At 36.9% G+C, this 26,509-nt stretch overlaps 1 protein-coding gene across 1 annotated transcript in view; it reads left to right on the top strand.

Moving 5' to 3' along the window:
• CFAP44 (cilia and flagella associated protein 44) overlaps positions 1–26,509 on the top strand; it is a 138,902-nt gene that overhangs the window by 29,833 nt on the left and 82,560 nt on the right. The window contains exons 5-7 of the mRNA XM_069069874.1: positions 8,509–8,611; positions 9,430–9,646; positions 21,514–21,628. Coding sequence (XP_068925975.1) covers positions 8,509–8,611; positions 9,430–9,646; positions 21,514–21,628 — 435 coding nt within the window. The remainder of the gene's footprint in view (positions 1–8,508; positions 8,612–9,429; positions 9,647–21,513; positions 21,629–26,509) is intronic.

The following is a 26,509-nucleotide window of genomic DNA, read 5'->3' as shown; positions in this document are numbered from 1 at the left end:
AACCATTGTTCACTGTAAATGGAGAAATTTTGGATGCTATGGATAAATTTTCACTTACTTTGGCAGTATACTTTCCAAGGATGTCCACAAAGAAGATGAGGTTGTTGCACTCATTACCAGGGCTAGCTCAGCATTTGGGAAGCCCCTAAAGAGAGTATTGGAGAGAAGTATCAGGCTGCATACCAAACTGAAGCTCTACAGAGTCATTGTGCTGACTTCCTTGTTGTATACTTGTGAAACATGTACAGTGTATCAGTGCCATGCCAGAAAACTGAACCACTCATTCAATTGACAAATGGTCAAAGGATATGGATAGGCACTTTTCACATGAAGAAATCAAAGTTATCTATAGTCACATGAAAAAATTCTCTAAATCACTATTGATTAGAGCAATGCAAATTGAAACAACCCTGAGGTACCACCTCATACCTATCAGATTAGCTAATATGACAGAAAAGGAAAATGACAAATGCTGAAGGGAATGCGGAAAAATTAAGACATTATTGCATTGTAGGTAGAGTTGTGAACTGATCTAGTCATTCTGGAGGGCAATTTGGAACTATACACAAAGAGCCATAAAACTGTTTATCACAGCATTTCCACTTTGATTCAGCAATACTACTACTACGTCTATATCCCAAAGAGATTTTTTTTAAAGGGAAAAGGACCTATTAGTACAAAAATATTTTTAGGAATTCCTTTTGTGGTGGCAAGGAATTGGAAACAGAAGGGATGTCCATCAATTTGGGGAATAGATACACAGGCTATGGTATATAATTGTAATGGAATACTATTGTGCTATAGGATATGACTAGCAGGAGGATTTCAGAAAAACCCAGAAAGACTTACATAAACTGATGCAAAGTAAAGTGAGCAGGACCAGGAGAACATTATACATAGTAACAGCAATATTATACAGTGAACAACTGTGAATGACTTAGCTATTTTCAGCAATACAATGATCCAAGACAACCCCAAAGGACTCATGAAGAAAAATGCTATCCAACTCCAGAGAAAGAACTAATGGAGTTTGAATGCAGACTGAAGCATGCTATTTTCACTTTCTTTTTGATTTGAGTTTTCTTCCACAAAATGACCAATATAGAAATATGTTTTATACGATTACACATATATAACCCTTATCAGATTAGTTATTGTCTCAGGGTGGAAGGTGAAGAGGGAGAGAGGGAAAGAATATGGAACTCAAAAATTTTAAAAGTGAATGTTAAAAGTTTTTACATGTAATTGAGAAAAAATTTAAAAAATTATAAAAAAAAAGAAAACTGAACTGATTCCACTTGAATTGTTTTAGAAAAATTCTAAAGATTACCTGGAAAGATAAGGTACAGGACATTGAAGTCCTCTGCTAAGCTGAACAGCAAAGCATTCAAACTCTACTGAAGAGAGTGCAGTTCAAATGGGCTGGCCATGTAACCCAAATACTGAATGCATGCTTACCTAAAAAACTCTTTTACAGGGAACTTATCCAAGGCAAGTGCTCACGCCATGGTCAGTGGAAGTGGTACAAGGAAGCTCTCAAGGTATTTCTGAAGAACTTCAGTGTCAATTGTGAGACATAGGAGATGCTGCACAGGACTGCACAACATGGCATGCCTACATCAAAGAAGGCACTGTATTCTATGAGCCAAGAATTGCAGTAGCACAAAGAAAACGAGAGCTGGGCAAATCCACAAACATCTCCATCTCAAATGTTCTAGTGGAACTACTTATACTTGACTTATGATAGAACCTTCCAAATTTATACTGGACTGATCAACAACAGCCAAATACACTGTATCTTGACCCCTACATCATGATGTCATTGTTCTTCTTTGAAAATGAAGGACAGAATCCATGAGGGGCCAGACCTGGGGTGGCCTGAGCAGACTTCAGGAGAGTGAATCACTGTCAGCTGTGGCAGTTTCCAGACTTCTCAACCCATGAACGCTAAAGAGAAAGTAAAAGGTCAGAGGGGAACTCTGCTGGAACTGGGTGTTGAAAGAATGTGGTCTGGCCCCTGCCCCTGGGGCAAGAGGTGGTGGAGGCCTACAGAGCTCCTGGCCTGCAGATCATAGGGAGACCAAGCAACCATTCAGAGGGTAATTGCTCTTGCTTTGACCTGCTTGGATCTGGGTTGCAGTCTTGGGTGGTGGTACTGGGGTGTGTGACCAGTATGCCAGAGCTTGTGGTGGCTGTAAAGAGGGCACCCTCCTCCTTGCTCTAACAACTGCAAGAACCCAGCAATTTGGGACACAGCTGTCTGCACTCTGGAAGCAGAATTCTACCGTGGCAAAGAGCTCAAAAGTCAAATAAATTGGCTGTCAAGATGAGCAAGCAGAGGAAGCACAATCAGAACATAGAATCCTTTTTTGGGGACAAAAAGGACAAAAACATGGAACCAGAAGAAGACAATAAAGTCAAAACTCCTGCATCAAAAGCTTCCAAGAAAAATATAAACTGATTGCAGGCCATGGAGGAGCTCAAGAAGGATTTTGAAAATCAAGTAAGAGAAGTGGAGGAAAAATTGGGAAAAGAAATGAGAATGATGCAAGAAAATAATGAAAAATGAGTCAACAGCCTGCTAAAGGAGACCCAAAAAATACTGAAGAAAATAACACTTTAAAAAATAGACTAACTCAAATGGCAAAAGAGGCCCAAAAAGCCAATGAGGAGAAGAATGCCTTAAAAAGCCAAATTGACCAGATGGAAAAGGAATTTCAAAAGCTCACTGAAGAGGAGTTCCTTAAAAATTAGATTGGAGCAAATGGAAGCTAATGACCTTATGAGAAATCAAGATACTATAATATAGATCCAAACAAATGAAAAAATAGAAGGCAATGTGAAATATCTCATTGGAAAAAAACGCTAACCTAGAAAATAGATCCAGGAGAGATAATTTAAAAATTATTGGACTACCTGAAAGCCATGACTAAAAAAAGAGCCTAGAAATCATCCTTCAAGAAATTCTCAAGGAAAATTGCCCTGATATTCTAGAACCAGAGGGCAAAATATAAATTGAAAGAATTCACCAATCGCCTCTTGAAAAAGATCCCAGAAAGAAAACGCCTAGGAATATCATAGCCAAATTCCAGGTCAAGGTCAAGGAGAAAATATTACAAGCTGTCAGGAAGAAACAATTTGAGTATTGTGGAAACACAATCAGGATAACACAAGATCTAGCAGCTTCTACATTAAGGGATCAAAGGGCTTGGAATATGATATTCCGGAGGTCAAAGGAGCTAGGATTAAAACCAAGAATCACCTACTCAGCAAAACTGAGTATAATACTTCAGGGAAAAATATGGTCATTTAGTGAAATAGAGGACTTTCAAGTATTCTTGATGAAAAAAACCAGAGCTGAACAGAAAATATGACTTTCAAATACAAGAAGCAAGAGAAGCATGAGAAGGTAAACAGTAAAAAGAAACTATAAGGAGCTTATTAAAGTTGAACTATTTACATTCCTATATGGAAAAATGATAATTGTAACTCATGAGACTTTTCTCAGTATGAAGATAGTTGAAGGGTATATATATGTATACATACATATATATGTTTACATAGGAGGGTATATGTGCATATAAATACATATGTGAGTATGTATATATGTATGTACATGTATACATAGAGGGCACAGGATCAGTTAAATATGAAGGGATGATATCTAAAAAATAAAATTAAGAGGCGAGAGGGGAATATATTGGGAGAAGGAGAAAAGGAGAGATGAAATAGGGTAAATTATCTCATATAAAAGAGGCAAGACAAAACTGTTACAATGGAGGGGAAGAGCAAGAAGGTGAAAGGGAATGGGTCAACCTTACAATTGATTTGGCTTAAGGAGGGAATAACATATACACTCAATTGGGTATCTTACCCTACAGGAAACTAGGGGGAAAGGAAATAAGAGAAGGGATGATAGAAGGGAGGGCAGATTGGGGGAGAGAGTAGTTAGAAGCAAACACTTTTGAAAAGGGACAGGGTCAAAGTAGAAAACAGAATAAGTGGGGAGCGGGATAGGATGGAGGGAAATATAGTTAGTCTTTCACAATATAACTACTATGGAAACATTTTGCGTAACTACACATGTATAACCTATATGAAATTGCCTGTCTTCCCAATGGGGGTGGGTGAGGAGGGAAGAAGGGAAAGAATCTGGAAATCCAAGTTTTAAAAACAATTGTTTAAAAAAATTGTTTTTTACATGCAACTGGGAAATAAGATATACAGGCATTGGGGTATAGAAATCCATCTTGCCCTACTAGAAAGTTGGGGGGAATGGGGAAGGATACAAGAGAGAACAGATTGGGGGAAGGTGTATTCAGTAGGATCACTATCTTGGGGTTGAGGTAGGGGAAAGACGGGGAGAAAATTTGTAACTCAAAATCTTGTGGAAATGAATGTTGAAAACTAAAAATAAATAAATAAAAGATTAATTGGGGGGGGGGAGAAAAAAAAAGAAAATGAAGGACAGGATTAACAATAATAGATCTAAACCTGGAAGAGAATTCAGAAGTCATCATCTTACAGACGAGGAAAGTCAGTCCCAAGAATGTTAAATAACTTGCCCAAAGTAACAAAGGTAGTAGGAATCAGAGGCAGGATTTGAACCCAAGTCTTCTTGACTGCAGAACCAGTGCTATTTATATATATTACAATATTGGCCTAATGTTCATTGTTACATATGAATGACTACCCTTAGATAGTTGATAGTCACAGGATTTGCTTGGCTGTCCCTTTTGCTACTGGTCTCTCATAATCCATGGCATTTAGTGGCAATTTGGTGTTATGGATAGAGAGTTAGCCTCAGACTCAGGAAGAATGGGGATCATATCTCGTCTCATTCTTCCACTGACTGTGTGACCATGGCCAAGTCATTCAGCCTTTTAATATTCCCAGACAACTCTGTGATGTACCTTGGTAAAGAGAAATTCTTTTCAGGGAGTTTCTTATGCCAGTGAAATCATAGATCATGATCTTCCCCTTCCTTCCATGGCATAATGGAAACTGCATTCTCTGAAGTTAGAGGAACTGGTTTAAAATCATTTTCCAGTTGAAATCTGGAAATTTTGGTGAATTAAAAGCTCAATGTGAGTTAACTGTGTGTTACAGAAGCCAGAGAAGGTACTGTGATGTTGGGTTACATTAAGAGAAGCATAGATAGCAGGAATAAAGAGGTGATAATCCTATTTGCTGCCTTGGTTAGACTTATTTATGTCAGTATTGATTTTAAAATTGATTTTATAGTAGATAGGTAACTGACTCTTTGGTGGAAGTTAATTTTGTCCTTTAAGCCTATTTGACTTTCTTAAGTTGTTGGATAAGGTGGATACGGATCACATAATTAGTCACCCTAATGAATGAAAGCAAAGATCATCAACAGATCTGAGGTGGGTTTTAGGTGAAAAAGTAGAAATCATTATTAGTATAGAATAGGTTCTGCTTGGTTGAGACATTGTTAATAAACTTAGCTAGGATTTACAGAAGGAAGTAGTTATCTTGTCAGTGTTCCATTGTATTGAGAACAGCAATTTGACGATTTCTGTAGAAATTCAGGACAAAAACTTCACCCTGCCCCCTCCAGTTTGGCTAAGTGAAGCTCCAGGGTAATCTGCATATCCTTAGTGTTTGTCTCCAGGGATGTGATGGGAGTGAAACTAATGTACTCACAGCAGCCTAAATATCAAGCAGGTCTGGGAGAATTGCATCAATGCACACAAAAGATATCACCTGAACAACAATTTTCAGTTTTACTGGCTTGATATAGCTGTGAGTCTGACTCATAATAGAACTGAAATAGCCCTAAGGCTCTGAGCTATGCTAACAAAAGAGTTGTAAACATGGACCCATAGAGAATAGACTATATAGTGCAGTTATCTGTGTTACAAGTTAGTTATAAGTAGTTACAGTTCATCTATGTAGTAGTAACAGAAGACAGGCACAAATATGCAGAGAATCAGCAGATGACAGAAGTGGCCCAGTAGAGAGCCTGCAGATGGCAGTACTGGCCCAGTAGAAAACAAGCAGAAGCCGTAGCAATACAGCAGAGAACAAAAGATCATGGTTTATCAGAGAAAGGATCCTAGCAGGTGACAGCAATAGTACATAGCTCAGCAGAGATGGTAATGTGGAGTCAGTGGGAGAGCATGCCCCTGTATGAAGTTAGCAGAATTTTCTTCTTTTTAAAATTTAAATTAAAAGATCTTTTGATGATTTATCTTTATACCATAGTAATTTTATTCCACTCTTCATTGTGATAAAGGAAAAAAAAAACATAAAATGTGTACTCTGTCATAAGGGGCTAGATATATTTCATTATTTTTTCGTAGTTTCATAGGGTTGTCAATTACTCATAGTTTGACTACCTTTTTGTGATCTTTTCATTTGTTATTTTGTAATGATTCTGTGCCTTATTCTATGGTTCTGTACAGATGATCTGGCTCTACATTTTCATTATGGAAATGCCCCTCATATGTGATCTTTATGTGTGCCCACTTTTCCAACTGATAGTGTATATTTTTATAAGAGACTATACCACAGGTTTATGGGAGGAATGTTTTATTGACACATTTACTGTGCTCCTTCATTAAATGCTTCTGCTTTGAACAAATTGTGTCTGTGGAACAGCAAAAACATCATGGGGACTCCTAAGCTATGGTTTGGGGGTAGATGTGGACCCATGTAGTATGTTGAACCTAGGATGCCTAGAGAACCTTGAGCTTATTTTTTAAAACAAAATTTTATTTTTTCAATTACATATAAAGACAATTTTTAACATCTGTTTAAAAAAATTTGAGTTCCAAATTTTCTTCTTTTTTCCCCCAGTTCCTCCTCTCTCCCCTCCCTAAAATGGTAAGCAATTTGGTATAGGTTATATATATATATGCAATATATAAAACATATTTCCATATTAGTCATGTTGTGAAAGAGAACAAAAGAAAAAAAAACCTTGAAAAAATAAAGTAAAAATAGCATGCTTTGATCTGCATTCAGACACCACAGTTCTTTCTCTGGAAGAGAATAGCATTTTCCATCATGAGTCCTTTGGAATTACTTTAGATCACTGTATTGCTGAGAAGGGCTAAGTCATTCATAGTTGATCATCTCACAATGTTGCTGTTACTGTGTACAATGTTCTCCTGGTTCTGCTCACTTCACTCAGCATAAGTTTATTGTAAGTCTTTCCAGGTTTTTCTGAAATGCACCTGCTCATCATTCCTTATAGCACAATAGTATTCCATTACATTCATATACCACAACTTATTTAGGCATTCCCAAATTGATGGATATTTCCTCAGTTTCCAATTCTATGCCACCACAAAAAGAATTGCTAAAATATTTTTGTACGTGTGGATCCTTTTCCAATTTTTATGATCTCTTTGGAATACAGACCTAGAATTGGGCATAGGAGAGCCTTGAGTTTCTAGGGGTCCAATATATGCAAAAAGGTAGTACTCCCATTGTTACAAATGTATTTTTCATTGGATTCCCTTTCTCTGGGAAGTGTCTGAGGAAACCTACAATTTTTCTGCTTTCATCAGTTCCAGTATTAGCTTTGCAAAATGACAAAACCAACAAAAATCAATATAAGGATCCATCAAAATAATAAAATTTCATTTGAAAAGTTTACATTCATTCTTTTGTTTGTTTTTGGAGGGGGGAAGTCAGGGCAATTGGGGGTTAAGTGACTTGCCCAAGGTTACACGGCTAGTAAGTATTAAGTGTCTGAGGCCAAATTTGAACTCAGGTCCTGCTGACTTCAGGGCTGGTTGTCTATTCACTGCGCCACCTAGCTGCCCCTTTACATTTATTCTGAGCACATTATTGGTGCTTTGTTTCACATCCAGTTAAGCACCAACTGTGTCTCCTTCATTCAGTTTCTTTGCCTTTGTCTGGAAAAGGGGAACTTTATCAAAAGTGATATTTATGTAGAGGGGAGTTTTTAAAGGGATTAAACATGTATTAAAACTTACATTTTTAGGGCAACCAAGTGGTGCAGTGAATACATCACCGGTCCTGGAGTCAGGAGGACCTGAATTCAAATTTGGCCTCAGACACTTAACACATGCACACACAAAAACTAGCTGTGTGACCTTGGGCAAGTCATTTAACCCCAATTGCCCTCCAAAAAAAAGCAAAAAAAAAAAAACCTTACATTTTTTATATAGAAAAATTTAATTTGTCCTAGACATTGGGTCAGCTTATACCCCATGTCATATAGTATCGAGTTAAACCAATAACTACTCCATTTATTCATATAAAAATACATGTTGACATACTTATCTATGTATGTCCAAGAAAAAACTCCAAGTTAGCACAACTTTATTTTTAGCTGAAATCAGAGTATTCATTATTGTTAAGAAATATTTATGAAATGCCTATTTTTGTGCATGGTCCTAACAACAAAAGCTTGAATTGCGTAAAATTACTCATGATAAATAATGCGTTAAAGTGACAGTTGCATACAGAAGAATTTGATTCTGGTGAATTAGAGAATTTCTATTTTTACAGGTTCACCCAGATAAAACATACTTTGTGGTAGCTGAGAAAGGATTCTATCCAAATGTTATCATCTATGATTATCCTTTACTGAGACCCTACAGAATCCTCCGAGGTGAGTTCAGTGAAACTTGAAACATAAACTCTGACCTAAATGTTAAAGGTGACAGAATACAGCAGAAAATGTAATGTCTTGGCCCCTTTGTTCCCAATGAGTTGATTCTGAGCATGGGATGTTCAGAATTCTGTAGTTTCATTTTGCAGTGTATCTACAGCAAAGTTTTAATCCTGGGTTCTATGTCCCTGCTACCTTGTGCCTCCTCTGTGTAAACTGACATGTGGGTTCAGTGAATACCAACAAAATTTATGTTTTCCCAAATAAAACATAGTATTCTACTAATAAAAATGAATCCTATGCTTTCTTAAGTCAAAGGCAGTGATTCAGATTATATATAATTCTGGATAATACTCGATGCTTTCTTCTTTCTCTGTCAAAAGTTATAGTATTTGGGCAATGGGGTATAGAAATCAATTTTGCCCTACAGGAAAGTAAGGGGGAAGGTGGTTGGGGGGGATATAAGAGAGGGCAGACTGGGGGAAGCGACATTCAGTAGGCTTGCCATCTTGGAGTGGGTTGTAGGGGAAAGATGGGGAGAAAATTTGGAATTCAAAATCTTGTGGAAATGAATGTTGAAAACTAAAAATAAATAAATAAATTCTGAAAAAAGTGATAGTGTATAGCATAGTGTCTGGTATACAGTAGGTGCTGAATAAATGCTTGTCCGATTCTCCCTTCTCTAATATAAATGATCAAGAGTTATGATCAATATGGTCAATAGAGAGATCCTGAAAAAAATATATATGTAAAAAATTTTCCTGTTTATGTAGTATAAAAACAGTTTATTCCTTCCTAATTACTATTTATTCTTCCAGGAGGGACTGATGAAGCCTATGCATATGCAAGTTTTAATTTTAATGGTTCATTGCTGGCTACTGTGGGTGGCTACCCTGATTACACAATAACAGTCTGGAATTGGAAAGAAGAACATCCAATTCTGAGGACAAAAGCATTTTCCCAGGACGTTTTTAAGGTCACCTTCAACCCTGAAAATGAAGAGCAACTTACCACAGCAGGATCAGGTCACATCAAGTAGGTTAAGTGATTGGCACATCCAGCTGAGAGTGGAGATCAGGAGGGATGCCTTATGAAAGGCTCTTGGAGCTGGGAATCTGTTTTTCCAGTTAATCTTTGGATTATTTTAAAATGTGTTATTTTTTTTCCTGCTAATAGGTAATATGACTTTTAAAATTAGACTCTTAGAAAGACATGGAAAGAAGTCATCTAATTCAGTACTATACCTTCAAGGAAATCTTTACCACCTGAGATGTTTATTTAGTATATTAAAATCAATCAGTCAATAATAAATGAGCATTTAAATATGCCATGCACTGTGCTAAGGACTACAGATAGAAAGACAGAAGTGAAACAAACAGTTCCTACCCTCAAGTAGCTTACATTATGACAGAGTATACAACATGTGCCTGTATACATATATGTATATATACATACATAATATATGCTCAATGAATACAAGGTCATGTTGGGAGAGGGCACATTAGCAGCTAGGGGGATCAGGAAAGGTGTCATAGAGAAGGCAGTGCTTCAGCAGAGCCTTGAAGGAAATTGGGGATTATGAGAGGTGGAGGGGAGGGGAGGAGGGAGTCCATTCCAGGCATGGAGAATTAGTATTTCCAAGGCACTGAGACAGGCTGTGTGTAGCACTAGGCCAGCAAAGCCATATTGCAGACTGAATAGAGAGGAGCAACGTGTAAAGCCTGGAAAGTGAAGAAGGGACCCGGTTGTGAAGAACTTTAAATGTCAAATAGAGGAATTTCTATTTAACTCTAGAAGCAACAGGAATTTTTTGAGTTGGGGGGCAACATGGTTACACCTACTCTTTAGGAAAATACCCTTTTTAGGAAAAGTCAGTGTAGAGGATGGATTGGACAGGGGAGAGGTTTGAGGTAGGAAAACCAAATAGGAAGCTGTTGAGATAGTTCAGATGAGAGATGACCAGAGTGTGCTGGCCAGCACCTGGAGAGAAGGGGTTATATGTGAGAGATGTGGGGACAGAAGTGACAAGATTTTGGCAGCTGAGAGTGAGGAATCAAGGAGGAGCCCACACACCTAAGGGCCTGGAAGGATGGTGGTGTCCTTGACTATAACAGGGAGGGGTAAGGATGAGTTTTGTTTTAGATGAGTTTTGTTTTTGACATGCTGCATTTGAGGTACTATAGCAGCAAGCACCCCAGCGTCCCCAGGGTGTCTGCCAACACAGGTTCTTGGATCTGCTTTGACAAAGGAAAGCAACTCAAAATGGGTTAACAAGCTTACTTTAATCAGTCAAACATATATCGTTTACCTAGTTCAGGGGAAAGAGGTCAGCATCCCGAACTTCAGAATATACAGACAGAATTATCAAGACAGAAACAGATTAAGTAGACAGATTTCCAAACTGTCCAACCATTACATCCATACCAAATCAACATCTGGGTTTCAACATCTGGGTTTTTCAAAGCTGGGGGGCTCTGGACAACAGCTTCCCAGAATCCAGATCAAATCACAGAACACTTCTCAAAGTGAGCCCCAAAACAAAGCCTCACATCAGGGTTTATATAGCCTTCTCCTGGCTCAGAGAATGTAACAACCTTTTGGACCCACTGGCCAATCAAAAAGTATCTACTGAAAAACAAGCCTCCCACCCCAGGCTCCAGGTGCATTTTAGCCTAGGGGCAGGGAAGATCTTTAAAATTTACATTCCCATTACAGGTACTTATAGGGCATCTAGTTAGAAATGTCCAATAGCAGAGATGTGGATCTGGGGTTCAAGAGAAAGACTAAGGCAAAATAGGAATCATCTGCAATGGTAATTGAGCCCTTGGTGACTGATGAGGTTTCCATGTGAGTGGGCCTAGAGAGAAAAGAGGAGAGGATAGAGTTTTAGAGTACATGTACACACACACACACACACACACACACACACACACACATATTTAGGTGTTGTGAGCTGGATCCAGCAAAGGAAAGGTATGACAGGTAGGAGAACCAGGAGATAGCAGTGCCATGAAAACACAAAGAACAGAAAGTATCTTGGAGGAGAGGGTGGTCAGCATGCAAAGTACTAGGATACAAAAAGAGGAAAAAGATGGTCCTTGCCTTCAAAGAGTTTACAATCTAATTGGGAATGAAAACAAACTAATACATCCCAACAAGCTATATGAAAGATAAATAGGAAATAATTAAAGAGAGAAGAAACTAGAATTAAGAGAAGTTGGGAAGATGGGATTTTAGTTGGCACTTGAAGTCAGGAAAAACAGTAGGCAGAAAGAGGGAATAAACATGAGAAAGAAAATTCCTGGAGCCAAGAAGAGTGTCTTATTTGTGCAATAGCCCAAGAAGACAGTGTCACTGGATGGAAGAATATATGGGGAAGAAGAAGGTTTAAGAAGACTAGAAAGGTAGGAGCAGGCTGGGTTATGAAGGGCTTTGAATGCCAAACAGAGCATTTTGCATTTGATCTTAGAGATGATGGGGAGTCATTGGAGTTAACTTAGTAGGGGGTGGGTGGTGGGTGACATGGTTGGATTTACCCTTTAGCAAAATCACTTTGACTTACTGATCAAAGACTGCTAGCAAACTTATAGACAAGAAGAAAGATTTCTTCATAATTCCACAAATAGTAAACTCTGTTGGCTACCAGTGTCCTGGCTTATGGGAAGGTGTGGTAGGAAGAGCCCCTGGATTTAGAGAGATTTAGGAGACTTACATTTCAGTTAGCTGTGTAACCACAGACAAGTCGCCTTACCTCTCTAAATATCTCAGTTCTATGATTGTAAAATGGGAATGATAATACTACTACTAATAATATACTATCTAACTTAGAGACTTGTAGGAAAGCACTTTGTAAAGCTGAGATACTATAGCAAGGTGAGCTCTTGTATTTTCACCAGTCCTTGTTGCAAGGGATCCACCTCAAACCTGTGCTTTATGAGAAATAAGCATATAATAAGGGAAGCCCAGCTATGTGAAAGAAGTTCTTGTGTATCTGCCTGGAAGAACCAAAGATAAAGTTCAACTACATGAGAAATAGTATCAAAAATTTCTGCCTTTAGAAGGGAGGAAAAAAGAAGCTTCAGAAATGGAAAACAAAAAAAGCCAAAAGAAAAAAAAGAGAGGTAGATATTGAAAAAAAAAAGTCAGAGGAAGTACTCATGACTAATGATCTTTAATAAGAAGATTCCCCAAAACAAAAAGAGAAGCAAAGAAAGAAACAGAAATTAGCCTTTGAACCCTGTAAAAAGAAGGAAATTATGGAATTTTTATTTAGAAAAGCATCTTAATTAAGAGTAGAAGAGGAAAAAGAAAAAAAAAGAGAACATCAGTTCCAATTTCACCTAAAGTTACTGCTAGAAAAATAAACTTGATAGAAGAAAGAAGAGGAAGAATTGTTGAAACTTGAAAGGAAGATGAGGGAGAAAACTAAAAGGGAAGAAAGAAGAAAATGGCTATAAATGAAATGATTAGATTTCAAGAGGGAGATTTATGTAAACCTGAATAAAAAATTCTGGAGAGAAAAGGAAAGATAGAAAAAGAAATAAGATTGGCAAAATTAAGAGAAAAGGTTGAAACTGTTAGGATCCATCCATCAAAGAATGGAAAGAACACACAAAAGAGAGAGGTCCTGTAACAGGCTTCTTCTGCATAAAACACATAGGGTTATTCCCACCTGGAGACATGGATTATAGAAGATAATTTAACAAATTGAAATTGCCATCCAATTAATGTGAATATTTGTGTATCCTTTATGCATGAAAATAAATGATTCATATAAAAAGTGAAAAAAAAACACCACCAAATCCTGTGTTTTAAAAGGTATCAGTTTGCCAGCTATTTAGAGAACAGATTGGCAAGAAGCGAGACTGGAAACAGGAAGCCTAGGTAGGAGGTTATTGCAATTGTTCAGGTAAGAGGTGATGAGAGCTTGACCTAGGATGGTGAGAAGAGAAGGGAATAGATGTGAGAGATGTTGCAGAGAAAGAAGTGACAGTTCCTGTCAACTGATTGATTGGGGGAGTAAGGGAGAGTATAGAGATGTGATTGTCAATTATAGAGTGTATAAACTATGTTGTGAACCTGGGTGACTAGAAGAATGGTGGTACCATGGTTATATGAAAGGATATTAGGAGGAATTGCACACTTAGGAGAAATGAATTCTGTTTTTAGAAATTTAGAAAAATGAATTTAAGATGCTTATGGGACATCTAGGTGGATATGTCAGGCAAGCCATTGGAAATGTAGGACTAGAGGGATAAATATGTAGATTTAGGAGGGAGGAGACAGAGAGAGAGAGAGAGAAAGAGAGAGAGAGAGAGAGAGAGAGAGACAGAGAGAGAGAGAGAGAGAGAGAGAGAGAGAGAGAGAGAGAGAGAGAGAGAGAGAGAAATAGTGCTGCCACCACGGAGACTGAGATGGATCAATCATTCATTCAGACAGGGTATGAAAAGTTAGGGAGGAAAGAGTATCTTGGCTGAAGAGATGGTCAACAATGTCAAGTGCTGAAGAGAGGTAAAGGATGAAGGCTGGAAAAAAAGCCATTGGATTTAGCAAATATATAAATTATTGGTGAACTTGGACAGAGCAATTTATTTTCAGTGCTGGGTTTGGGAAGTGAATTGAGTGAAAGGTAAGGAAATTATGTGCAAACAGCTTTTTCTAGGAGTTTGTGAAAGGGAGAAGAGGTAGGCAGGATGATAACTTGAGTCGATGGTAGCAAATGAAGGCTTTTTAAGGATGGGGGAGAGATGATCATATTGATAAGAAAATTGTAAAGGACATAAGAACTTCTAGAGGAACAGAAAGAGTACTATATCCTGGATGATTTGTTTGAAACTAAAGGGGTTGGGAAAATCAAGTCACTAGGAAAAAAAGGAACCAAGGATATCAATGAGATTGAAGTTTCAGACCAAGGCTACTATTAGCCCAGAGGAGAGGAAAATCTACCCAGGAAATTTCTGTGGACAGAATACAGGAAGGCAAGTAGGTAATAGTGAAAATTTGAAACTGGAGTCATAAGATCTGAGTTCAAATCTCAATCCTGCCACTTATTACCTGTGTGACTTTGGGCAATTCACTTAACTTCTGGGCATTAATTTCTTGATCTGGAAAATGAATGAGTTGGACTAGATGAATGTTAAGGTCCCTTCCAATTTCCATTTTTTATCATCTAATGTATACCAACTGAATCAAGCTTCAGGAGGCTTCAGGATTTCAGTTTATACTTGCAATCAAAGGATCAGATTGAGAGTCCTGACAGAAATGGGTCTTGATCCTGCAGGGACTAAGGCATGGAGTTAATGACTCAGTCTCAGAAGGCACTTGGAATGAGTGAACAAGAAGAGACAGTGACAAGTATGAGGCATCGAGGAAAAAAATAGAAGTTGGAAGAGAAATTAAGGAATAGATAATGGAAAGGGATTCCTTTGTTGTTGTTGTTTAAATTTAAAATAGTAACTGACTTTATTGAATAAACTGAAACTGGATACCCATAAATCTTCTAATCTGTATAATTTATGCTTTCAGTTTTATTGGAACTGGTGTAGAAAAGGATATGCATTCCATAATTGAGTGCTTATGCTATAATGCATTTGACAGAAAAATAATGGGGGTCTATCTCCAGGGAAGTGAAAGGGAAGAGTGCCAGTGGAGTGTAAATTCTGGCAGGTTCTTTTAAGCTGGAAAGGCTTCAAGTAATGGTCCTGATGATGGATTGAGTCTACTATCCAAAAATGAAGCAAGCCAAGCACAGAAAGGCTCACCATCAGTATGTTGGCCACTTCTGTTTAATCTTTTGTTTATGGAAAGCTGTGAGATAAAAAAAGAATCCAAAATGGCCCTCTGTCCTATATGCTGGGTTGATGGTTCCCCTTCTCTTCTATGATGATGTGGTAGAATACCTGAAAAGCAGAGAGAATTAGGGGAGGGGTTTTAAACCATCTACAAATATGAATTTAAATGTGAGATCTTTGTCTTAAGGACCAGCAGATTGATATTATTGGAAGAACTGGAGGATGCTGACATTTACGATAGGAAGTTGCTGCAAAGTGGAAAAATGGTAGCTGGGTTTTCCTTGGAAAAAGAAAAGAGCTGGAGAAGCTAGTGTCATCGTGCAAAAAAAAAAAAAAAGAAACCAAAGAGAGATACAAGGGAACACTTGGTGGCCTCATAAGTATATGTATATAAAAAGACCACTATGAAGATAGAAGGCACAAATATCTACTTACAGATGATGAAGAGGTAGAGAAATGTTACAAAGAACTTGATGGTATCTTGCAAATCAACTCAGCAGATACTTTGATGCCAAGTGACTACAGGAACAGAGAAATATAGCAAAAATAGGGTTCAGCTTTGAAGAAATGGAAGAGGCCAAAGGCTTTTGGCTTACTTTAAAGGACTAGTGAAGAGAGAAAAAAGGCACTGGGCAGGGCTTGGAGAAATGCACTTCAATCCCAAAACAGAAATTGATTCTGTGCAACCAAGAGTTTAGTGTGTCCAGTCCATTGACTAGGCAGAGCTCGGGGGTTCTTAACCATTTTTGTGTTATGTACATGGTGGGTGTTCTAGTGAAGCCAAAAGACCTCTTCTTGGAATAATGTTTTTTAAATGCAAAAAATAAAATACACAGGCTTGCGAAGGAAGCAATGATACTGAAATACAGTTTTCAAAATTTATTTCAAAAAAAGATGGCCAAGTTTTCAGGTCTTAGGCTAAGATCTACTGAGTTAGAGAAAAAAGGTAAAAACAACCTCAGATTAAGTAGAAAGAATAAACACGAGAAGACAATATACACAATTGAATACAATACAGTGCCTTGAACATAGCAAGCCATTAACAAATGTTTTCTGAATTGTTGAATTGTAACATTTTCAACCTGATCTATTCACTTATCAGTAGATGTCTGAAAACAGGACATGGAAAAGGCAAAGGTTGTATTCAAAATTTGACATGTTAAGTTAGCATAGTAAAGAACACCAGGCAACCCATGAACTTTCTTAGCTAGGAAAAACCTAATCTTGTTCATTGTAGAGATATGTCACTTAATGTAGACAGAGTACAAAAATTCATAATGACTATTTTCATAAAAGTTTTACTATTCAAATGAAAATTTTCTGACTTACCCTTCCTATCATTTTAAGTGAAAGACAGAGCTAAAGGGAAGCAGCTATATTTAAAAGCATCCACTTCCCCCCTCAGTAAATAACAACAAACTAAAATAGTCACTTAATGAGTTGGAGGGTGGGCAGGGTTTGAAATAAGAGAGATTCAAACAGAAGGGGAACTAAAAATTGGGACAATTTTCAAAATGTTTTTTTCTATTATGTGATTATCAACAAAGATGGACGTTTCAGCATATAAAGAAAAAAATTTGATTGTATGTGAAACTATAGTTTGCTCTTTAAAATGTATATCAAATTTTGCACCATAGTAACAAAACTGCGGCATTATGTCCCCTTCTGAGCTTCATTTTTTAATTTGTACTTTTAAAATACTTAATTGATGTTATTTTCCTTTTGTATCTCTATCACTGTACACTAACTTCTCTCCCCAATTAGAAATCCTCCCTTATAACAAATATGTATAGTCAAGCAAAATAATTTAACACATTGACCATGTCTGAAAATGTCTCATTTTGTACCTCTAGTCCATCATCTTTCTGCCAAGAGGTGGACACATGCTTCATCACCAGTTTCTGAAGGCATGATGGCTTTACTGCATTGATCAGAGTTCTATAGCCTTTCAAGGTTGTTTTCCTTTACATTATAGGAATCATTGTGTAAATTGTTTTTTGTTGTTTTTTTTTTAGCAATCGAGGTTAAGTAACTTGCTCAAGGTTACACGGCCAGTTATTTCTGCGTGTGGTGCTGAGTATCTGAGCCCGGATTTGATCCAGGTCATCCCGACACTGGAGCCAGTGCTCTTACTCGCTGAGCCACCTGGCCGCCCCTATGCAATTGGGGTTAAGTAACGTGCTCAAGGTTACACGGCCAGGTGTTTCTGGGTAGGTGCTAAGTGTCTGAGCCCGGGATTCGATCTCCAGGTCTTCTCAACACTGGAGCCGGTGCTCTTACTCGCTGTGCTACCTGGACACCCCTGTGTAAATTGTTTTACTTCTTTTACTGTGCCTCAGTTCGTAAAAATTTCCCCTGTTTTTCCAAATTTGTTATATTTGTTATTTTTTATGTTGTAAAAATATTCCATTACATTCATATACCACAACTATTCCCCAATCATTGGGAACCTACTTTATTTCCACTTATTTTCTACAATAAAAAGTATTGCTATAAATATTTTCTTACAAATAGGTCATTTCCCTCAGGTTTTTTTTTATTTCAATTTTATTTTCAGATCTACATTCTCCCCCTCCCATCTCACTTCCACCCTCTTTTAGAAAGCAAGAAAAACAAAGCCTAATACAAACATGTATAGTCAAAGCCTAATACAAACATGTATAGTCAAGCAAAACAATTTCCTACATTGACTATATTAAAAAAAATTAAGCCTCAATATGTACTTTGAGTCCACCACCTCTTTTTCTGGAAGTGGTTAGTATGTTTCATCATGAGTCCTCTGGAATTATAGTTGGTCACTCTGTTGATGAGGGTTTCTAAGTCGTTCAAAGATGTTTTTGTCTTTACAGTATTTCTGTTTTTGTATAAATTGTTCTCCTGGTTCTGCTCACTTCATTTTGCATCAGTTCGTACCATTTTTTACAGGTTTCTCTGAAACCATCACCTTCATCATTTCTTATAGTACTATTATACACTACTACATTCATAAAGCATAATTTGTTCAGCATTCCCCAGTTGTTTATTTTCCTCAGTCTTTGAACCCTGTGAGTATGTGTGACTAGCAATAGTATCATAGTTTAGTGGCATTTTTGTTCAGTTCCAAATTGTTTTCCAGAATGGTCAAATTAATTCATAGCTTCACCACAGTACATCAGTGTGACTGTCCTTTCACTTCACCTTTAACAATTCTTCTTTCCAACAGTTCATCTTCTCCAGACAATTCTATCTGATGGGTACTAACATGGCACCTTAGAGGTATTTTAATTTTCATTTCTCTTGGTGATTTTTGGAGTATTCCTATCCTTTGAGAATTGAGAAACTACTTTTATCCTCTGAAACTTGTACCTATATATCTTAGATGTCAGACCCTTATAAGAGAAATTTGCTATATTTCCCCCAGTTAACTATTTCTCTTCTAATTCTAGCTGCATAGATTTTGTTTGTGCTAAAGTTTTTCAATTACATGTAATAGAAATTTTCCATTTTATTTTCTATGATCACCTGAAATTCTTGTGTAGTTAAAAATTCTCCTCCTAGCAATAATTACACAAAGTTATCTCTTTCCTCTAATTTTTAAAATTATATCACCTTTTATAATTAGATTATGTGTCCATTTGGAAGGGGAGCTAGGTGATAGGGATAGAGCCCTGGACCTAGAGTCAGGAATATCTGAGTTCAAATATGTCCTCATATACTTACTAGCAGAGTGACCATGGACAAGTCACTTAATCCTGTTTGACTCAGTTTCCTTGTCTGTAAAATGAGCTGGAAAAGAAAGTAGCAAACCACTCCAGTAACTTTGTCAAGATAACCCCAAATGGGGTCATGAAGAGCTAGATGTGATTGAAACAACTGAACAACAGCAAAATCCATTTGGAGCTTATTGTGGTATTTATAGTGAAAGATGCTGGTCTACAGCAAATTTCTGCCAGAACATTTTTTGGCTTTCTTTGCAGTTTTTGTCAAATAGGGAGTTCTTGCCTCATTAACTGGTGTCTTGGGCTTATTGAACATTGTGCTTCTACTTTTGATTGATTCTTGGTCTTATGTACTTACTCTATTCAAATGATTGATTTTTTCTATTATTTAATCAATACTAGAGAGTATTGGTAAGTATTGTTTCATAAGATACTTTGGTATCTGGTAGAACTAGGCGTTGGGATTCTTGACTTTTTCTTCCTCAAGATTAATTATATTATTATTTTATATTTCTATAACATAACTTTTTAGTTTGGTTACCATGGTGCCATCTCTATAAATAAATTTAAGTAGTCTTATTATACTGGGACAACTTATCTATGAGCAATTAATATTTTTCCAATTATTAAAATCTTCCTTTGTTTCTGTAAAGAATGTTTGGTGGTTACATTTATATAAATTCCGAGTATGTCTTGGTGGGTTGATTCCAGATATTTTGTAGTCATTTGGAATTAAACTTTTTTTCTATTTCCTGTTGGGTTTTGTTAGTCATATACAGAAAGACTGATATTTTTGTGGGTCTGTTTTACATTGTGCTATTTTGCTGGTTATTATTTCAATTGATTGTTAGTTGAATCTCTGCAGTTCTCTAGTAAACCATCAGCATATCCCTCTTTGACTATGATTATTCCCTCAGTTTTTTTATACTGTTTTATTACAACAACTAGTATTTCCGTAACTATATCAGATAAGGATGATGGCAATGGGCATCCTTGTTTTACTTCCAATCTTACTGGAAATGCTTCTGATATTTCTCTACTATGGAAAGGTTAGCTCTTGGCTTTAGAGAGATAATTGCTTTCTTATATTTTGAATTTTTATTTCTTAGTTTTTATAAACATGTTTTTTGACTAGGATTACTAGTCCTGTATTTCTTTTAAAATACATTTTTATTGATTAGATAGATAGTGCTTACTCTGTGGTTGGTGTAATATCTGACATACAGGCCAAGCTAGTTTTTCCCCTAAAAAAGGTATTGAAACTATCCTTAAGACTTAACTGACTCAAGGAACTGAGGCTTGAGCTGTTGGCATAGATTCCTGGTGGCCTAAGTGCAAAAGCTGGCCCAAGAGTATGCTGGGGTTATTCTTACAGGCTTGATAGGTCAGCCTAGCTAACACAAAATCAGGGAAGCTGCACTCAGCTAAATCTGTGTTATATCCTTGCTGAGTATCCTCATGTTATAGCTAAGTAAACCTCCTTTCGTTAGATTGTCACAAGTACTGCATTTCATTCAGATTCTGATGGAAATATCAGACTAACCTAAGTCAGGTCTGCTACAGTACCACGTTCAGGAAAATTCCATCTATTCCTATGTTTTTTATTTTTGGGGAAAAAAACAAATCAGTGAGATTTATAAAAAGCTTTTTCTCTACCTATTGTTATCATCTTATGATTTTTGTTATTTTTTTTTTTGCATGACATGAACCTTCCCATTGTCACAAAGTGCCAGAGGCAGGATTTGAACTGAATGCTCATTTTGTTACAATAAATGGGACTAAATACATCTTCCACCACACTCCATTCCATAAGATCATAGAATTTCAAGCTAAAAAAAACCTTGGAAATCATTTCTTATAACAACCTCCTTTATTATAACTGAGGACCATAGAGATTTAGTGTCTAGTACAAGGTCACAGAGAATAGCTCCAGGTTAACAATGACTCAATTATCCAAATGCTCTTTGGCATAATTATCCACCTTGCTCTATATAGAACTAACTATGCAGTTGCCTGGTGTCTCTTGTCCGTAAAGCCATCGTGAGGAAGATTCTGATGAAGGAGAGATGGAGGAACCCAGGGAGGACATCCTCATTGGATTGAAGGGGCATTTGGATCTACTTTGGCTAGGGGGCATTCCCATAGATACTGAAACAAAGGAACATATTTAGCTTAATTTCCTTACAATAATTACTACTTATTTAACAACGATTTCTGCTTTTCCCTTGCAATTTTTTAGAAGGAAAAAAAAAACTTCAGAGAGAAAGTATATGCTTTACCACAGAACAGGAATTGAGCCAGATTTTAGCTGGTTTCATTTCAACCTGTCAAAATAAAACGCTATGATAAGAAAGAATGTTTATTCTGAGGGATATTTGCATTGTTTTTTTCTTTTTTCTTCTCCTGTGTTTAGGTTCTGGATAATGGCCTTAACATTCACTGGTCTTAAACTACAAGGATTTTTGGGTAGATTTGGCAAAACAGCAGTAACTGATATTGAAGGCTATATGGAACTTCCTGATGGGAAAGTAAGTACTGTTTCTTATGAATTTAAGCAACTTTGAAGAAATAAGGAAGCCAACCAGCATTAAACTCTAAAATATTTATCTCTAGGTTTTTTTTTGGTCTTTAATATGAATACATATGTTTCTCACTGTTATAATCAGTGTGTACACTCTATTTTATATTCTGCCTTTCATTTAACATTATGTGATATAAGCATTTCCGTGTATTGACATACTTGTAGTTTTAAATAATGATATCTTATTCATAATCGTACACGTGATATAATATTCAATAATATTAATTTACCACTGCTCCAGTAAACACAAGTGCCCACTGTGTATGAGACCCAGCATGGGATAAGAATAATGGGCTGGCCTATGAGTGAGAAAAGACCTGAATTAAAATTCTGCCTGTGGTTCACACCAGCTGTGTGACTGTCAGCAAGTCACTTAAACTCTTAAGGGTCCTAATTAAATCCATAGGACACAAATTACATTAATTGTGTATCTGCCTTGGGTCTAAAGTGTTTCCTTTTGTCGTGGTTGTTGAGCCAATTCAATCATTTCTGACTTTTCATGACCCTCTACAGGGACCATACTGTCCATAGGGTTTTTGTGGCAAAGACAATGCCTTGGTTTGCCATTTCTTTCTCTAATGGGTTAAAGCAAACTGGGTTAAGTGACTTGCCCAGGGTCATAGAGCTAATAAGTGTTTGAGACTGGATTTGAACTCAGGTCTTCCTAACTCCAAGCCCAGCACTTGATCTGCTGTGCTACTTAGCTGCCTCTGTATGGTGGTGCTAGGAACATGTTTGTACAAATTACTTTTCTCCTTATTCCCCATCCCTCACCCCCTTTCAGTTATTTACATGGCATATATAACCCAGAGTGGAACTTCTGGATCCAAGGATTTTTGTTACAGGTTTGCTACCAGGTAGCTCTCTAGGGGAAAAAAAGAAAAGAAAAAAAGGAAATGTAGTGCCACCAGCTTTTTTTTGTCAGTGATCGCATCCTTTTAATTTGGTTTTTTGTTGGTGTAATTGGTACTGTAAGCTGTTTTATTGCTAGTAAAGCTATGCATTTTTTTATGTGATGATTCTCTTTTTCCTCAGTGTAAACAATCAATCCATCTCCTTTGATCACTTAAAAATTAGAACCTGACATGATATAATTATACATTATTTCTTCATTCTGCTGGGTGTTTTGTTATTTATTTGATATTTGGGTGCTATATTTTATTCTGTAATAGGTTGGTTTTTTTTACATTTTTACCTATTTGTCTTTGAAGATAGCCTCCATTTCCTGAATAGTTACAAATGTAATCCATAGCTGAGATAATGCACTAATAACTTTTCTTCTTTTTTTCTTATTTCTTTCTAAGATTTTATGGACTTTTAAGTGTTTGCCTTTTATAGAGTATATTTTCATTTAGGAAGAAAGGTATTTATTAAAAGTAATTTTTCCTCCATACTAGTATCTAAGTGCCCTAATAACATTTATTAAATAGTGATTACTTTATCTGTTTTTGTTACCTCAGGTTAGTCATGAGTAAAGTCTTGCAATAGTTTGTCTCTTGCTAACCTGGGCCCGGATGCTGACCAAGTGCCCGATCATATTAATTGATGAGGGGGAATCACCTCACACCTGACAGAGCTCTAGGGATAATTCCCCAGGTCCTTCTATCCCCTAAGCTCTTTGGGAGAGGCAGGCTCTCATCAGCCTCAGCTGTGGTGTATGTGGATTTATTCAGTTATACTCATGATTACTGGCCCCCTCATTGATTTTTTTTTTTGCTGCTGTATTTCATTGGAATCAATCATAACAGCAGAGTTTAATTATAATAGTTTTTTGCTTATAACTGTAAAAGAAAAAGAACAAATATATATTTGAAAAAACAAATATAAAGAACAAATGTATATTGTTTTATATCATATTGTATCATATCATATCAATATCTTATATTAATATATCACATATTATATCACCTCATATTATGTATCACATATCTCATCTCATCTCAATCAACCACCATTTGGGCTGGCTGTCTTATGGTTCCTATAGGACCTGGAATTCCTAATCTGTTTAGTCTGTAGGCAAGTCCCCAAACCCAGGACATTCAAGCAACTTTCTTTGCTTGGATACAAACCCAATCTTGAGTTACTCCCATAGGGAGCTAACCATCATTTCCCAAGGTAAGTTCCATCATAGCTAATCATCCTCCTGGGCCCATGTTCAGTCAGTTTAAGGATTCGTGGGCACTAGGCTGGTGGTCCCTGTTTCTTCCTCAAGGCCAGTATCACCCCTGTTGAATTGGACACTAATTCCTCCTCCTTGCTTCCAGCTGTTCTACCTTAGGCAGCTCTCCCTCTGGCTGTTCTTGCCACATACACTCATGATGTACTCTAGACCCAGTGACCAAAGTGCTTGAATTAGGATCCTTCTCTGCTGATGGCCCTCTTGTTTCAATCTCTCTCTCTGTCTCTGTCTCTCTCTGTCTCTGTCTCTCTCTGTCTCTTTCTCTGTGTGTCTCTATTTCTCTCCAATCTTGCTGTCCCTCCTATGCATTAGTGGCTCTTCTTCCTTATTTGTTATGTGTTCCAGACAACTCAGGTCCCCCACGTTCCTCTCCATTGCCCTTTTGGTAATCCTCAACTTTGATTCTTCAGAGACTATAATATTCTATGACTTGAACCTATTTCTGTAAGTGCTGATCTTAGAAAAGATGGGCTTGTGTTTTAGGGAAGAATTCCCCAAAGGCAATACAGCCTGATCTTCTACTGATCCGTTCTAAGCCTGGTTCATTGTCCTTTTATGGTGTTTATCTAAGACAGATATATTAATGGACAAGCTCAGAAAGTCAATAGACTTTCTTAGTACTTTGAGTTTCTAGATGCTATTACATATGATTACATATTAATATACATTAATATATAGTAGGGTAAATCCAGCATTACAAGTATATTCATATCCACCTATTCTTCCTGATGAATTTCCCCATATTTTAACGAAAATATTGCCCAAGGATTTTAATTACATTCATATCAAATCTATTAACTTACAGAGTATTATTGCTAGGTTGGTGAGAGCTGGGGGCCTGGTAAGAGGTTCCCATGAGACTTTCCCCATCTCCTGCATAAGGATAGTTTTGCATATAGATGCCTGTCATTGTTTTCCTGTGAACAGGGTAAAGAGGTTGTTTCCTAGGAGATTCTCTGTGCTAATAGATATAAGGATCCAGAAGAGCCAAAGAGCATGTTTACATCAGAAGAGTAGAGCAGGCATTCTATGGTACTTGGCTATGTCCCCAAAATGTTTCAATCTGCACTTTGAGTCCATATCCTCTCTATCAGGAGGCAAGTGTCATGTTTCCTCATGAGTGCTCTGAAATCATGGTTGCTTATTATGTTGAGCAGAGTTCCTAAGTCTTTTAGAGTTGTTCTGATGGCATTCTGAAGGGACCATGCCATTTTTAGTATTTGTCCTATATCATCTGCCTTTGCATCTATTTCCATGTATGCATTTTTTAAAACCTAAGGAGTGCACTTATTAAAAATATTCTTAGTTTTTACTTTGTCCTCTTTTAGTTTATAATCTAGTTAGAGAGACAAGACTAATGCAAATGAGACAATTAATTAGTGAATACCAGGCAGTATCTAAGTAGGCATTAGATTGAATGGTCTGAAGAATCCATTATATATCTCCATTTATAGGTATTTTTATTTCCTTTTTTTTAATGTTCAGAATGCAAAATCAAATGAAAGAATTTTGATCCTTAAAAAAACAAATTAGAAACTCTGAATTGTGCATTTCTATTTATAATTAGCAACTAGCAATTTTAATTTTGTTAAAAATGGAAATAGTGTAACAGTGGAAAATCATTCTTATAGTACCTCTTTATCAATATTCTGTGCTTACAGGAAACCATATCTGAGCACCACCATAGTGGTAGCTATTCAAATTGCAGGCACAGTCTTCAGTGGAAAAAATTATCTGTGATGCCAACCTTGCAAAAAGCAATGCTGCAAATTCTGATTTTAGCCCTTAAGTTTTCAGGAAGATGTAACTCCCCCAGAGATAAAAATGGAGCCAAATTCTGAAAATTTGGTTGACTAAATTGAACTTAAGTACTTTTTTTTTAAACTTTTTTTGCTAGTCATGGAATAATACATTAAAAAAATAGATTGTACAACTCCCCTTCCTCCAACAAAATAACAAAATGACAAGTACAGTCCCTGAGAGTTGAAGCAGGAATTCATCTAATGAAGGCAATAATTAAAGTTATAGTAGTCTGGGAAGACTTCATGGAAGAAGTGGGACTTGATAGTATTTGAATACATAGAGAGAAAAAGAGAGAACTTTTCAGATGAAAGAACAAGAGGAGAAATATGGTGGCAGAAGGAAGTAGTTAGACATGTATGGGGAACACTGAGGAAATTAACTTGATTGGAGCAAATAATTTATGCAGGAAATAGTATTAAATCAGGTGAGCTAGAATGGAACTGATCATCAAGAAAGAGCTTTGGAAGACCAGGCAGAATAATTTATGCTTGATATGGTAGACAGTTGAGAACCTCAATAGGTTTTTAGACAGAGGAGTGACAGATGGGATATTAGTCTGTTGGCTGAATGTAGAATGAGTCAGAGCAAAAATTCTTAACTTTTTTGGTATCATGAGCCCCTTTGGTGGCCTGGAGAAAGGTCTGTGTAGACCCCTTCTCATAATAATGTTTTTAAATAATCAAAGGGGGGCGGCTAGGTGGCGCAGTGAGTAGAGTGTTGGCACCGGAGTTCAGTTATGGCCTCAGACATTTAACACCCACACAAAAATACTAGCCATGTAACCTTGGGCAAGTTATTTAACCCCAATTTCCCTCCAAAAAAACCCAAATAAATAATCAAAGGAAA

The sequence above is a fragment of the Petaurus breviceps genome, unplaced genomic scaffold, assembly GCF_028583685.1.
Source record: "Petaurus breviceps papuanus isolate PSGF00001 unplaced genomic scaffold, PetGlider_PUasm1.0 90792, whole genome shotgun sequence".
In the NCBI taxonomy this organism is placed as follows: domain Eukaryota; kingdom Metazoa; phylum Chordata; class Mammalia; order Diprotodontia; family Petauridae; genus Petaurus; species Petaurus breviceps.
The sequence above is the reverse complement of the archived record's forward strand: the minus strand, read 5'-3'. Positions and strand labels throughout refer to the sequence as shown.